The 13612-nt window shown below is 43.2% G+C and overlaps 1 protein-coding gene across 3 annotated transcripts in view; it reads right to left on the reverse strand.

The window, feature by feature from the left end:
* The window catches only part of LOC124003736 (nuclear factor of activated T-cells, cytoplasmic 3-like), a 46443-nt gene that overhangs the window by 15819 nt on the left and 17012 nt on the right, over window positions 1-13612 (reverse strand). The window contains exons 5-10 of one of the 3 annotated variants that reach the window (XM_046312301.1): window positions 12667-12992; window positions 11218-11355; window positions 3860-5051; window positions 3322-3484; window positions 1361-1560; window positions 363-535 (exon numbers count right to left, since the gene is read on the reverse strand). In XM_046312301.1, coding sequence (XP_046168257.1) covers window positions 363-535; window positions 1361-1560; window positions 3322-3484; window positions 3860-5051; window positions 11218-11302 — 1813 coding nt within the window. In that variant the 5' untranslated portion in view covers window positions 11303-11355; window positions 12667-12992. Of the gene's footprint in view, window positions 1-362; window positions 536-1360; window positions 1561-3321; window positions 3485-3859; window positions 5052-11217; window positions 12993-13612 lie in introns of all 3 variants that reach the window. The other 2 variants (XM_046312292.1, XM_046312285.1) reach the window with 2 other exon arrangements.

The raw sequence follows: 13612 nt of genomic DNA on the forward strand, positions 1-13612 counted from the left end.
AGAAGATAGCTCAATTTGGTAAAAGACCAAGACCAAGAACAGCTGAAATAAGCAAAGTGAAATGACAGTCCATCATTACTTTAAGACATGAAGGTCAGTCAATCCAGATAATTTCAAGAACTTTTAAAGTTTTTTCAAGTGCAGTCGCAAATAAAATATATTTTGATTTGTTTAACACCTTTGTGGTTACTACATGATTCCATATGTGTTATTTCATAGTTTTGATGACTTCACTATTATTCTACAATGTAGAAAATAGTAAAACATTAAGAAAAACCCTTGAATAAGTAGGTGTGTCCAAACTTTGGACTGGTACTATTACTACAGTATGTAGGCCGGCCTACTGAATAAAAGGTACTCACAGCACTCCACAGGAATAGAGGCAGCTTGCAGACACAGGACCTTGCCGCTGGGCTGAGGGATATACACACGGAATGCCACTCGCACACGCGTGTTCTTCCTCCCGATGTCAGTCTCCCCCTTCCTGAGCTCAATGTCAGAGTTCCTCAGCTTCAGGATGCCTGCACAGTCAATACTGTAGAGGGATAAATACAAGCATGAGACAACATTATATAAAGGCCCATATAAACATTTCCATTTTAATATTTACAGTAAGCTAATAATAATCCTACTTTTGGGGGTGCTTATATTTTTCCTGTTATACACAAGTGTGTAATGGAAATGTTTTGTTTTTTTTGTTTGCATGTCCCAACTCCCCCTGAGACACCCGCAGGGTGTGGGGTCATGTCTAGGGTGGCATTGTACAGCCCCCCTGGAGCAATTAGGGTTAATTGCCTTGCTCAAGGGCACAGCAACATATTTTTTCCCCCACCTTTCAGTTACTGCCCAACGGTATTCAAACCAGCAACCTTTCGGTTACTGACCAACGGTATTCAAACCAACAACCTTTCGGTTACTGCCCAACGCTCTAACCTCGACGCTGCCTGCCGCCCTTAATAAAGAATGACCATAATGCTTTAAATAGTTCACATTCTTCACATGTCATTTTATGATGTTATGTCGTTTGTTGAATAGTGACCAATAAGTATCAGATAGTGCGAGAAAATAATGCCTGGATTCTTCCATTATGTAAGGCAGCCACATTTCCGTGACAAAATAGTTATGTTCTGTCTGTTTCTATTTGTTCTAGGTGTAGAAATATGCTTATTCTTAGACGAAAACCCATTCCCATTTTTAACATGCTATCATCTGTTCTAAATCGTTCAAAAATGATGAGAATTCACAGTGGAAGCCATTTTACATTTTAGATCATAATACCAATAAATCACAAGCACAAATGTTCTATTTTTAGCCTTGTGATTCTTTGAAAACATAAATATGACATGTTTATGTCCCGTACCTGGTGGACATATTGTTTTCGGGGAGGAGAGAGATTTCCAGAACCTTTGTACTGCTTATTACGCTTTCCTGGCAAGCAGTAGCCACCGTCTTTCCCGTTACTCTGTGCACCTGGTAGAAGACATGTGGTCTCAAGTACCGATCGTCTGCCGTTCCAATGAAAATCTGCAGGTTGACTGGCTTCTCGTTGTATCCAATGAGCTGAAAATGACACCAATCCATAGAAATCATATACGCATTCTACCGCATTTTGATTTACAAATACATGAATACACCATGTTTCACTTCTTCTTATGAGCACTCTTGTTCTCTGCACTGTACATTTGAATAAGTGTGTTTGGGTCTGTTTAGAAACAGTATGCAAAACCAATGCCAAAGCTCTGTACTGATAGCAATACACCCAGACAATGTCAAAAAATGTGACCTGCGCTATGCAATGTACATCCTGGATTGCCTACAATGAAATTACCCAATTCAAACCATTTGAGGTCACCAAAAATAAGTTGTGCCCCTGAAGAGACAGCCTGAGGTTGAGGAATGTCCAACACGCCTACGTGATGCAATGTACAGGGAAACACTGCTTGTGGCATTACAGAGGACTAGAGTGTGAAGCTGTGTGGCTTTAACACTAGAGTAATGAAGCCACCCCAAAATAAACTAGCTGGTATATATTACATGAGAGCCAGGCCTCAATGAAGCTTTGCTTATCTCAGCCTGCATCTGTTCCAGCCTGGCTGCACCTTGATCCATAGATGGTAGTTCAGTCCCACTGCAGTCCTACTGGCAAATAGTGCTCTGCTAGACGGTACCCACTGGCAAATAGAGCTCTGCTCAATGTTAGGTGATACTCTAAGCCCTGATCCAGGGATTGTATTCCAGCCCCACTGGCAAGTAGTGCTCTGCTAAACGTTAGGTGATACGCTCTGGTGATATACCCAGTGTGATGCCCAGTGTGATACCCCGAGCACAGACTATTTAAAATGGTAAAAGATCAAAGGGTGTGGTAGTTGGTGTATGTGCAGCACTTTGGAGTAACTAGAGTACGAGCTGTGATCCATCCATGGGTTTAAATGCATACAACTTGGATCCCTCCTCTCTCATGTAGTGAGTCACAGCACAGCCTAGTTGTTTACTAGAGTTATGGCTTCCAAGGCCATGCTTGATGTGGACTTGAATATACAGAACACAAAGCTCACATGTACACACACACACACATGCTTGCACGTGCCTGTGTTAAATGAAGAGCTGTTGGGCTACAATAACAGGTTGTCTGTCTGAGGGTTACCATGTATCTGTCGTTAACGGAGAAGGAGAGCAAGAGAGCGAGAAACTACAGTGCGAGATTAGGGCCGCCAGTGCTCTTGTGGTTGGTTGGGTTTGAATAAGCTACGTCACCCCCCATATTTACTGAGCCTAATACATGAACAAGTGTCACAAACCCCTGATAACATTGTTCAATAAATGTACATTTCAAGTAATAACAGGAAGGGAGTAATTGCACAAAACGCCTACTCAAGACAGTTCATTGTAACAAGAACACCTCCTTTGACATCTCAGGGTGTCACACGGTGATTGACACCTCGAGGTTACAATTGCAAACAGCAGTTTATCAAAACACAACTTGTTATGTGAACCAGGCATAAAGTTTAGCGCAATCATATTGATCTTCTTGGTCAGAGCCCTGACATTTCACATTCTTAAAATAAAGTAGTGATCCTAACTGACCTAAAAACAGGGCATTTTTACTAGGATTAAATGTCAGGAATTGTGAAAACTGAGTTTAAATGTATTTGGCTAAGGTGTATGTAAACTTTGGACTTTAACTGTACATTTGTCATGCAGACCTGGATTCAAATGGTATGTGTTTAAATACTTTAGCTGTGCTAGATTGAGCTTTACAAGTGCAAATACTATTTGGACCCAGTTCTGGTGTCATGAGGTTGGGAAAGACTTTCTCTTAACCTTGACTACAGGGTGTCCTCCTGAGGCAGCCTTGACGGCCCCCCGACTCCCCTCTGTCTCGTAGTGGGCCCTGTGGTGGCCCCGTGGCTGCACATCCACCTTCAACTCGCACTGGCCGAACTGGCTGGGCAGGGGCCAGTCCAGTGGGGGTAGGGAGGAGGTCCTGGGTGGGAAGGCAACACAGGGTCATATTACTTAGGTAGCAAATGGAAGAAAACAGACAAACAGGGAGGGATTACCTGAACTTGCCCAATAAGAAATTATAATTTTCCATTGCAAGAATGTTTGCTACAGTGTGCGTTAACAACTACAACCCAGACATTATTTCTCATAAACATACTGTCATTCAGCATAGGGGTTGGTATCTTGTTCTTCACCTCTAGTTATGATCTCCTGGCCCTTGGCCTTGCTAGGGTTGCTATGGTAGTACAATGTCTGCACCATGCTGAGTGATCGCAGACATGAGAGTGTTCACCTGGTGGATAGCATGATGAAGTACACGTGAGAATTGATGCTTATGTAATTATGAATAACAAACCTGAAAAGGGGTGTGTTGCCAGGTTTGGGTTTGTTCCAGGTGAAGTGTGAGGGAACCGAGAGAAAGAGTTCTTCAAAAAGGCCATCCTGTTTTAGAGTAGACCCAGACTCATCTGCAGGTGAGTCCAGGTGAGGCAACACGACTCCTTGGTCTTCGGGCACCAGCCCTGAGTCTCCCTGTCCATGCAGTAGACCCATGTGAGCCTGCTGAGAGGTCCTCCTGGTTTTGGAGGGAACATCTACCTCAGGGAGGTTGTACAGGAGGGCCCCCATGGCACCAGGGCTTCCAACCGCCCAGGTGTCCTCTGTTACGCTGCCCCTGGGAGAGTGGCTGGGGGTGGGGCAGGGGGACTGATGAGGGGATGGGGAGGGGGAAGGTCCCTGTCCGTAGACGTCTGCGCTGGAGTGTCGTCTCTTCCCACAAGGTGATGTGGGCCTTGAGCCGGACCTGGAGGTGGGGCGCGGGTTAAGCCAGTTCTCGTCTGTGACGCTGTTGCGCGGAGAGTGACAGGGGGACTGACGGGGCGACTGGCGAGGGGACTGGTGGGGCGAGAGGGAGTGGGTGTTCATGAAGTACTGCTGCTGCCACAGCTCTACCCCGAATCCCCCCGCGGCCTGGCCTTGTGGGGAGCAGCCAGGGGAGGCCAGGGGAGAGGCCAGCGGGGAACCCATGGTGAATCGGGCGGCCGCCTCGTTCAGCTCAGCCTCCACGTCGTCGTAAACGTGCGAGAAGGACTCGCAGGAGGACACGTCGGACAGCCAGCTCCTGGAGGACAGGCTGCTGCAAGGGCTGGGGTTCAGGGACGATGAGTCCCTGTAACAGGGGTCCAGGGATAGGTAGAGGTGATCCCTGGACCAGGACCGTTCACGACCGCACTCACCCCCGCCGTCGGCCCCGCTGATGGGCACGGCATCCTGGCTGGAGCCCAGCTCTTGGTGACTCTGACTGATAGATGTGATCTGGATGCTTGGGCAGTCAAACGCCTTGGGGAGGTGTCCCATGGGACAGTATCTGGAACTGTGAACTTCATAGCTGGAGCTGGGGTGGTAGTTACCATAGGTTTGGACAGGAGCTTGTTGAGAAGCAGCCTGGTGGTGCTGCTGGCTCTGTTGTAAGTCTTGGGCCTGGCCAATAGGCTGATTGACCATAGACTGGGTGGTATAGTATGGCGTGCTGTCACCAGGGTCTGGACCTGGGTATAAAAAAAGGACACATAGAAAAAGGTGTTCCTGCGGCTGTCCCCATAGGAGAACCCTTTTTGGTTCCAGATATAACTATTTTGGGTTCCACGTAGAACCTTCTGGAAAGGGAACCTGGAACCAAATGTGGTCCTTCAAAAGGGTTCTCCTATGGGGCCTGCCGAAGAACCCTTTTTGGTTCTAGATAGGAGTGTAGGCAAATTGAGGGGGAGGTTCATTTTCAATGCAAAGTGTCTAGTCTTTAGGGCATACAGCAGCAGATAAAATTGGTGCCATTGCTCCCTGCATTACTCCAGAGAGGAGATAACAGGCAAACAAATGATAATTCTCTGATCAACTACTCACCATCTACTACTCTGTCTTTTGATCGATCCTTTAACACAGAAAGCCTAGACTAGTCATCCATAACCCACTGGGAATGTTGTCATAAATGCCATTTCAGAGTCTCTCCACAAATTGTGGGGAAGACTATACATAGAGATTGACCTGTTTGGCAGGGGCTCCTGCGGCTTGGCGGTGGATAGATTAACAACAGCAGCGCTCGCTCACCAATCTAAATCACACAACTAACTAACTGTACGTTATCACCGGTGTCAACTGAGCAACAGCAACGAAAGCGGCGGCCTTCTAGAGCTGGTCGGCAATATGGACAAAAGTCCATATCATGATAAATTGCCTGCATTTATTCCATAACAATAAATAGAATGATACATTTATAACATTCATGTGCACCATGTTTTTCTAAGTCATCCAAATTACCCATATTAGCAAACTTATTTCACCCCAAACTTCACATTTCTCTAGAATATGCTACCTATCTTCATGAACAATATCAGGAAAATGCCTGCGATAAGTGGTCGTGTCGATACATTTAAACTCCACAGCCTACTGTCTACACTAGTTCACACAAGGACAAACGTAACCACACACTGTCCTGCTCTGGCCTGGTCTGCACACAAAATGCAAAGATGGTGAGATGTCAAAGGGCTGCGTGTGCCACGATATGGAGCACATAAAAGAACGTCCCTTCGCCTTGACTTATTTGCAAAATGAATGTAATGAATATAAACGTTATCTGATGCAACACCGGCTTGGCTGCCCCTCTGGCTGGGTGGTAAAATGTGTTGGCGCCTGACTGAGATGCATGCGGGTGCCATTTAGAGGAGTTGGAAATAAGGAAGGAAACAGACAAGAGAAATGGCCGATGGAAAACAGGGAGTGGGTGGCTATCATGTTTTATTCTCTTCTATTACAATAGATATTAAAGATATATAAAGTAAATTCTTATTCAACTTAATCTGTAGGCTACTCTAGGCTTATTTGGCTACTCAATTGATAGCCGAGGTTATGTAGAGGGCTACAGTAGCCGACACATTGGTCAATGAATGCAGTCTACAGTCGTGGTTCGGCTCTATGACCAGATACCACAATCTAGCCAAGGCGGAAAAAAAAACAATGTCACTGACATTTGACCCTTTCCCCAGGCTTTTCTCCTGAAATCTCTGTGCAAGACCCCCCCAAATGACAAAATGAGCAGTTGTCAATACAAAAGTGTTTTACTCGACAAATTACACAGTGATACTGTATATTGAGACATTCAGATTTTGCATATATCCAAATGTAAACTGGACCAGGATCTGATTAAATATAATCAAATGCAACTGTGTAATAAACTCCATGTCATTCAAGATGTCTGGTGCGTCATTATCAGTGACGACACGTCATTCAGGGCTGTTAAGCTAATATAAAAAAATATAATTATAATTATAATTATATATATTTGTATTCTGTTTGCATGTTATTTTGGCATTAATACGTGTCACATATCCTAAATATATAATTGAGTTAATAAAGCCACGTACAAACAAACATGGTCACCTTTTGCTTTCTTGAGAAAGGCAGCTCCAAACTGAAGGGGATTTAGCCTAGCTCCGTGCTTTCTGTGGTGGTTTCACATCGCTTCCTCCAACAAGCTGGTGCAGCTGGCTTCCGGGTTGAGCGAGCAGTGTGTCGAGAAGCAGTGCGGCTTCACTCTCGACCTTCGCCGAGTCCGTAGGGGAATTTCAGCGATGAGACAACATCGTAACTACCAATTGGATATCACGAAAAAAGGGGTAACGCCATGGGCCAGATAAGTTTGAATACATTGGCCATGCTGTCAATCCAGCATGACTTCTGCTACATTCAAAACAACTGCAAACTCGGAATTGGTCATCCAACTCTGAATTCCAAGTCGGGATTTCGGGCCGCGCCACCTTCCTGTTCAAGTGAGCACAGCACAACAAGGTGAGTGCAAAAACGTTTTGTATGCTGCTGCATAAATGATGTAATATGCCAGGGAGATATGAAAACTGTAGCTAACAAAGTAATACTAAGTGTGCGTTGTGTAGTAAGCTGTTATTAGACCATGTTCCTCACCCTAATAATTTGTTCCCTTTTCACCTCATAACTTACTGTTCTGACTTGGTGGTGCAAATTTAGCCTATAGTCTGTTTTAGAGAAAAGTCATCATTGAATATTGTAAGAGCTTCCATTGCCTGCTTTTCTTTTCTTTTTTTACCTTTATCTTACTAGGCAAATCAGTTAAGAACAAATTCTTATTTTCAATGACGGCCTAGGGTGGGTTAACTGCCTGTTCAGGGGCAGAACGACAGATTTGTACCTTGTCAGCTCGGGAATTTGAACTTGCAACCTTTTGGTTACTAGTCCAATGCTCTAACCACTAGACTACAGCTATGCCCCCTTTATTTATCCTATGGTTGTGACTTGGTCTGAATTCTGTCGCTGTACATTTCAAAAGTGCTGAACAAACAGTTATATTGACTATGCCTGTGTCTTAATTGATATTACGGATTGCCTCTTATCCGCTCTTCGTCCCCTTATGCCATAGTTTGTACATCTCAATTGTCAGTAGAAACCACATTTGTTTAAGCAAGTCATCCATATCAGCTATATTTTTTAAAAGGCAGTAAAAGAGGCTGAATGAACTGTTTCGCTGCCAGACAAGGCTCCGCTGATAGCCAGGTGTAGCAGTGGTAAGGTGTTGGGATAGCTTTATGTAAGTCCTAACAGTTTGTGGGCACTGTTTGTCACCGTTATAATGCAATGAATCTATTGTTTAGTATTGTGGCATGCATTGCTGGCATGTATGTAAAACAAAATTGCCGCACCAAGATTTACATGCTAAAATCGTCACTGCTTGTTATGCACATTGATTACAGTACAATAATAAAATACTAGTGTGGTATTTTACGTTAGAACTTAATCCTAACATTTAAAGATATAAAAAGTACATTCTTATTCAACTTAATCTGTAGGCTACTATAGGATTATTCGGCTACTCAATTGATAGCCTAGGTTATGTAGAGGGCTACAATAGCCGACACATGCTTCAAGATGGCCACCATTGTTCCTGTTCCCAAGAAAGCTTAGGTAACTGAACAAAATGACTATTGCCCCGTTGCACTCACTTCTGTCATCATGAAGTGCTTTGAGAGACTAGTCAAGGAGCATATCACCTCCACTCTACCTGATACCCTAGACCCACTCCAATTTGCTTATCGCCCCAATAGGTCCACTGACATTGACATGTTTGTACAAACTATAATAGAACTCTTTTGACCTTTATTCTGGATTTTGCGCTCGCGCATTGTGCATTTGGAATAGTGAACTAAACGCGCAAACAAAACAAAGGTATTTGGACATAAATATGGACGTAATTGAACAAAACAAACATTTCTTGTGTAAGTGGAAGTCCTGGGAGTGCATTCAGACGAAGATCAGCAAAGGTAAGTGATGATTTATAATGCTATTTATGACTTTTGTTGACTCCACAACTTGGCGGGTAAGTGTATGGTTTGCTTTTGTGGCTGAACGCTGTTCTCAGATGATTGAATATTGTGCTTTTGCTGTAAAGCTTTTTTGACATCTGACACAGCGGTTGTATTAAGAACAGGTTTAACATTAATTCTATGTAAAACATGTATCTTTCATCAAAGTTTATTTCTGTTATTTGATGTGGCTCTCTGCAATTTCTCTGGATGTTTTGGAGGCATTTCTGAACATGGCGCCAATGTAAACTGAGGTTTTTGGATATAAATATGAACTTGATAGAACAAAACATACATTTATTGTGTAACATTGAGTACTGGGAGTGTCATCTGAGGAAGATCGTCAAAGGTTAGTGATTCATTTTATCTATATTTTTGCTTTTTGTGACACCTCTCTTTGGTTGGAAAATGGCTGAATGCTTTCTGTGACTTGTTGCTGACCTAACATAATGATATGTTCTGCTTTCCCCGAAAAGCCTTTTTGAAATCGGACACTGTGGTTGGATTAACGAGAAGTGTATCTTTAAAATAGTGTAAAATACTTCAATGGTTGAGGAATGTTAATTATGAGATTTTTGTTGTTTTGAATTTGGCACCCTGCACTTTCACTGGCTGTTGGTGAGGTGGGACGCTAAATCCCAGAGAGGTTAATACCATAGTACCCTCCAAACTCTTCATTAAGCTTGAGACCCTGGGTCTTGACCACGCCCTGTGCAATTGGGTCCTGGACTTTCTGATGGGCCACCCCCGGGTGGTGAGGGTAGGAAACAACATCTCCACCCCGCTGATCCTCAACACTGGGGCCCCACAAGGGTGCGTTCTCAGCCCTCTCCTGTACTCCCTGTTCACCCATGACTGCATGGCCATGCACGCTTCCAACTCACTCATCAAGCTTGCAGACGACACTACAGTGGTAGACTTGATTACCAACAAAGACGAGACGGCCTACAGGGAGGAGGTGAGGGCCCTCGGAGTATGGTGTCAGGAAAATAACCTCTCACTCAATGTCAACAAAACAAAGGAGACGATCGTGGATTTCAGAAAACAGCAGAGGGAGCACCTCCCCATACACATCGACGGGACAGTAGTGGAGAAGGTGGAAAGTTTTAAGTTCCTCGGCGTTCCTCGGCGTACACATCACGTACAAACTGAAATGGTCAACCCACACAAACAGTGTGGAGAAGAAGACGCAACCTCAGGAGGCTTAAGAAATATGGCTTGTCACCTAAAACACTCAAACTTTTACAGATGCACAATCGAGAGCATCCTGTCGGGCTGCATCACCGCCTGGTACGGCAACTACACCGCCCTCAACCTGCCTTCCCTGACACCTACAGAACCCGATGTCACAGGAAGGCCAAAAAGATCATCAAGGACAACAACCACCCGAGCCACTGCCTGTTCACCCCGCTATCATCCAGAAGGTGAGGTCAGTACAGGTGCATCAAAGGTGGAACTGAGACTGAAAAACAGCTTCTATCTCAAGGCCATCAGACTGTTAAACAGCCACCACTAACATAGAGAGGCTGTGTCAACATACAGACTCAAATCTCTGGCCACTTTAATAAATGTTCTTAATAAAGGTATCACTAGTCACCTTAAATAACGGCACTTTAATAATGTTTACATATCCTACATCACTCATCTCATATGTATATACTGCTCTATCGCTCATCCATATACAGTGAGGCAAAAAAGTATTTAGTCAGCCACCAATTGTGCAAGTTCTCCCACTTAAAACGATGAGAGAGGCCTGTAATTTTCATCATACTTTATTTTCAGTATACATATTTTCCACCATAATTTGCAAATAAATTCATTAAAAATCCTACAATGTGATTTTCTGGATTTTTTCTCTCATTTTGTCTGTCATAGTTGAAGTGTACATATGATGAAAATTACAGGCTTCTCTCATATTTTTAAGTGGGAGAACTTGCACAATTGGTGGCTGACTAAATCCTTTTTTGCCCCACTGTATTTATATGTACATATTCTTATTCATCCCTTACATTTGTGTGTACAAGGTAGTTGTTGTGAATTTGTTAGATTACTTGTTAAATATTACTGCATTGTCGGAACTAGAAGCACAAACATTTCGCTACACTCGGATTAACATCTGCTAACCATGTGTATGTGACCAATAAAATATTATTTGATATTGGTCAATGAATGCAGCCTACAGTCGTGGTTCGGCTCGATGACCAGATACCACAATCTAGCCAAGGCGACACAAACAGAACATTTGCACCAAATTGGTAACTTTGTAAAATTCTATCAAAGCTTTGTGGAATACGGATACATTGTAAAAAAAATAAAAAAATAAACTCACCTGCGGGGCCTAGCTGTTGCGCGTCCTCTCCGAAAATAAGTCTGAAGTCCAGTTCCTCATTGCCGCTACAATTTACAGTAGTCATTCGGTCTTACGAGTCGGTTCTTTACAGTTCTTTATTCCTGGGTTGTTTCAAAACTGGACTCAAAAGGTTAACGATACAACAGGAGGAAAATTAGTTTAGTTTACACTATAAACAGCAACAAGAAGCCTATCCGAAGTTGTAAATAACTAAAGCGATTCCTAAATGCGTGTCCCCTCCAGGCGACATTTATTACGAATCTATTATGTTCTCTTTATACTTCACCAGTTCAGTTCTCGGACTAGAAAAGACGCAGACAATGGTTCGACCGTTGTTACTCTTGATGACTGGTGAAGTAGGCTGGTAGTCTACTCCAAACTTCCACATTACAAACAAAGCATTACAGACAGCTTGGTTCATGACGTCAGCAAAATACTACACCCGGCATATCACCCCGCGTACTGTAAGTAGCTGGTGAGAGAGTACTGTAGGTCTACAAGCCACTAGACCATTTTAGAGTATCAAATCACTTGACAAGACAAGTAATGTATTTCTGGAGACTGCAATCAATCAACGATACGAATACTTATCTCGTTAGAAGCAAACAGTTTTAAAAACAAATAAACCATCCGTTATCCAACAGCAGACACACACCACTCATACCACAATCAAATCATCAACCTTTATAGTTTAACAGTGATAGAGCAACAACCACTTTATAAGGATGAAAACTGCAACAAAAAAAGTACGTTTTCACCAATTGTGAAAAGCCCCATAGAAGGGGCCTTACAAAATAAATACTGTCTGATAATTCTAACTAGCTTTATACAGCTCCTGTACTGCCCTCCTCTGGCACATTTTATTACACACTCCTGTCAATAACAAGAAAACAAAACCAATAATTACCTTGCTTCTGGTCAATATGATGTGGTGCTGAAAGTTGCTAAGTGGTTTTCTATCGTGACATTACAGCAGAATACATTCAGTATTGCAAGCATTAGGAGAATGTGTGATTTCAAGTAGACTGCCATACTGTCTTGTTACGTATTTGACCAGTTTAAAAAACAAAAAACAAATTATCGGTTTTGGTTATCAAATTTAAAGAATTAAGAATAGGGCCATTTCTTAATTCCCTGTAGAGCATGCCTTCTTCACACAAACACCAAACATGCTTGTTGTCTATAAACAAAATAATCCAGGAGAGAAAATAAATAGCATGGAACGCGTCATGCTAATTGATGTTTGACTATTGGGGTGAGAGCTGACAGTTCCAGCTACTCAGTGTCTCAGTTACTCAGAGTACGCTGCTCTTGTAGGCAATGTCTCAAACTCACAACAATATGGCCGCTACTGTATCAATCACTCCCCCTGGCAAGAGCTGACCCCTGCTGCAAATCCGCCACCATTTAATATAAAAAGGAGCATACCGTCTCATTGCGGTCGTAAAGCATTAGTCATTTTACAAAGTGCAGCATCACTCTGTGCGTGTCTGGTGCTGTACACCAGTTGGAATAGCTGGTGCCCTGTTGTCTTCCGCAGCTGTTGCTCCTTTGGATTTTTAGGCAGGGGTCTTTTCCTGGCTCCATACTCTACAGTGGTGTCCTCGTCATCTGGCTTCTCATTCCTCTTCTCCTCCCTCTTTCTCTTGCCCACCAACCCAGAGTACTCTTCACACGCCCGCCCCTCTGGCAGTCCCAGAACATGTAGACATACTATAGCAGCAGCCTGTTCTGCATTTTTCTTTGACTTCACCCTGCATGGATATAATAAAAGAGAACGTGTTGTGTTAATTTGGCATTAGTATGAGTGAATAACACAGCTGTTAAGCATTATTATAGCATTGTTACATAATATGCATTACTATAACAGTGTTATTAAGCATTACATTCACGGGGTTTAACTTGGGACACTCTCTGGGTGACTAACACATTCACTGCAGTGCCTTCAGAAAGTATGCATACCCTTTGACTTATTCCACATTTTGTTGTTACAGCCTGAATTCAAAATTGATTAAATATATGTTTTTCCTCACCCACCTACACGCAATACCCCATAGTGACAAAGTGAAAACACGTTTTTAGAAATGTGTGCAAATTGATTGAAAGTGAAAGTGAAATCTCATTTACATAAGTATTCAAACCCCTGAGTCAATACTCTGTAGAAGCACTTTGGCGGCGATTACAGCTTTGACTCGTCTTGGGTATGTCTCTATCAGCTTTGCACATCTGGATTTGGCGATCCCCCCTCATTCTTCCCTGCAGATTTTCTCAAGCACTGTTAAGTTTGATGGGAAGCAGCGTTGAACAGTATTCTTCAAGTCTTTCCACAGAGTTTCAATGAGATTGAAGTCTGGGCTTTGGGTGGGCCATTCAA

Source organism: Oncorhynchus gorbuscha, linkage group LG02 (assembly GCF_021184085.1).
Source record: "Oncorhynchus gorbuscha isolate QuinsamMale2020 ecotype Even-year linkage group LG02, OgorEven_v1.0, whole genome shotgun sequence".
In the NCBI taxonomy this organism is placed as follows: domain Eukaryota; kingdom Metazoa; phylum Chordata; class Actinopteri; order Salmoniformes; family Salmonidae; genus Oncorhynchus; species Oncorhynchus gorbuscha.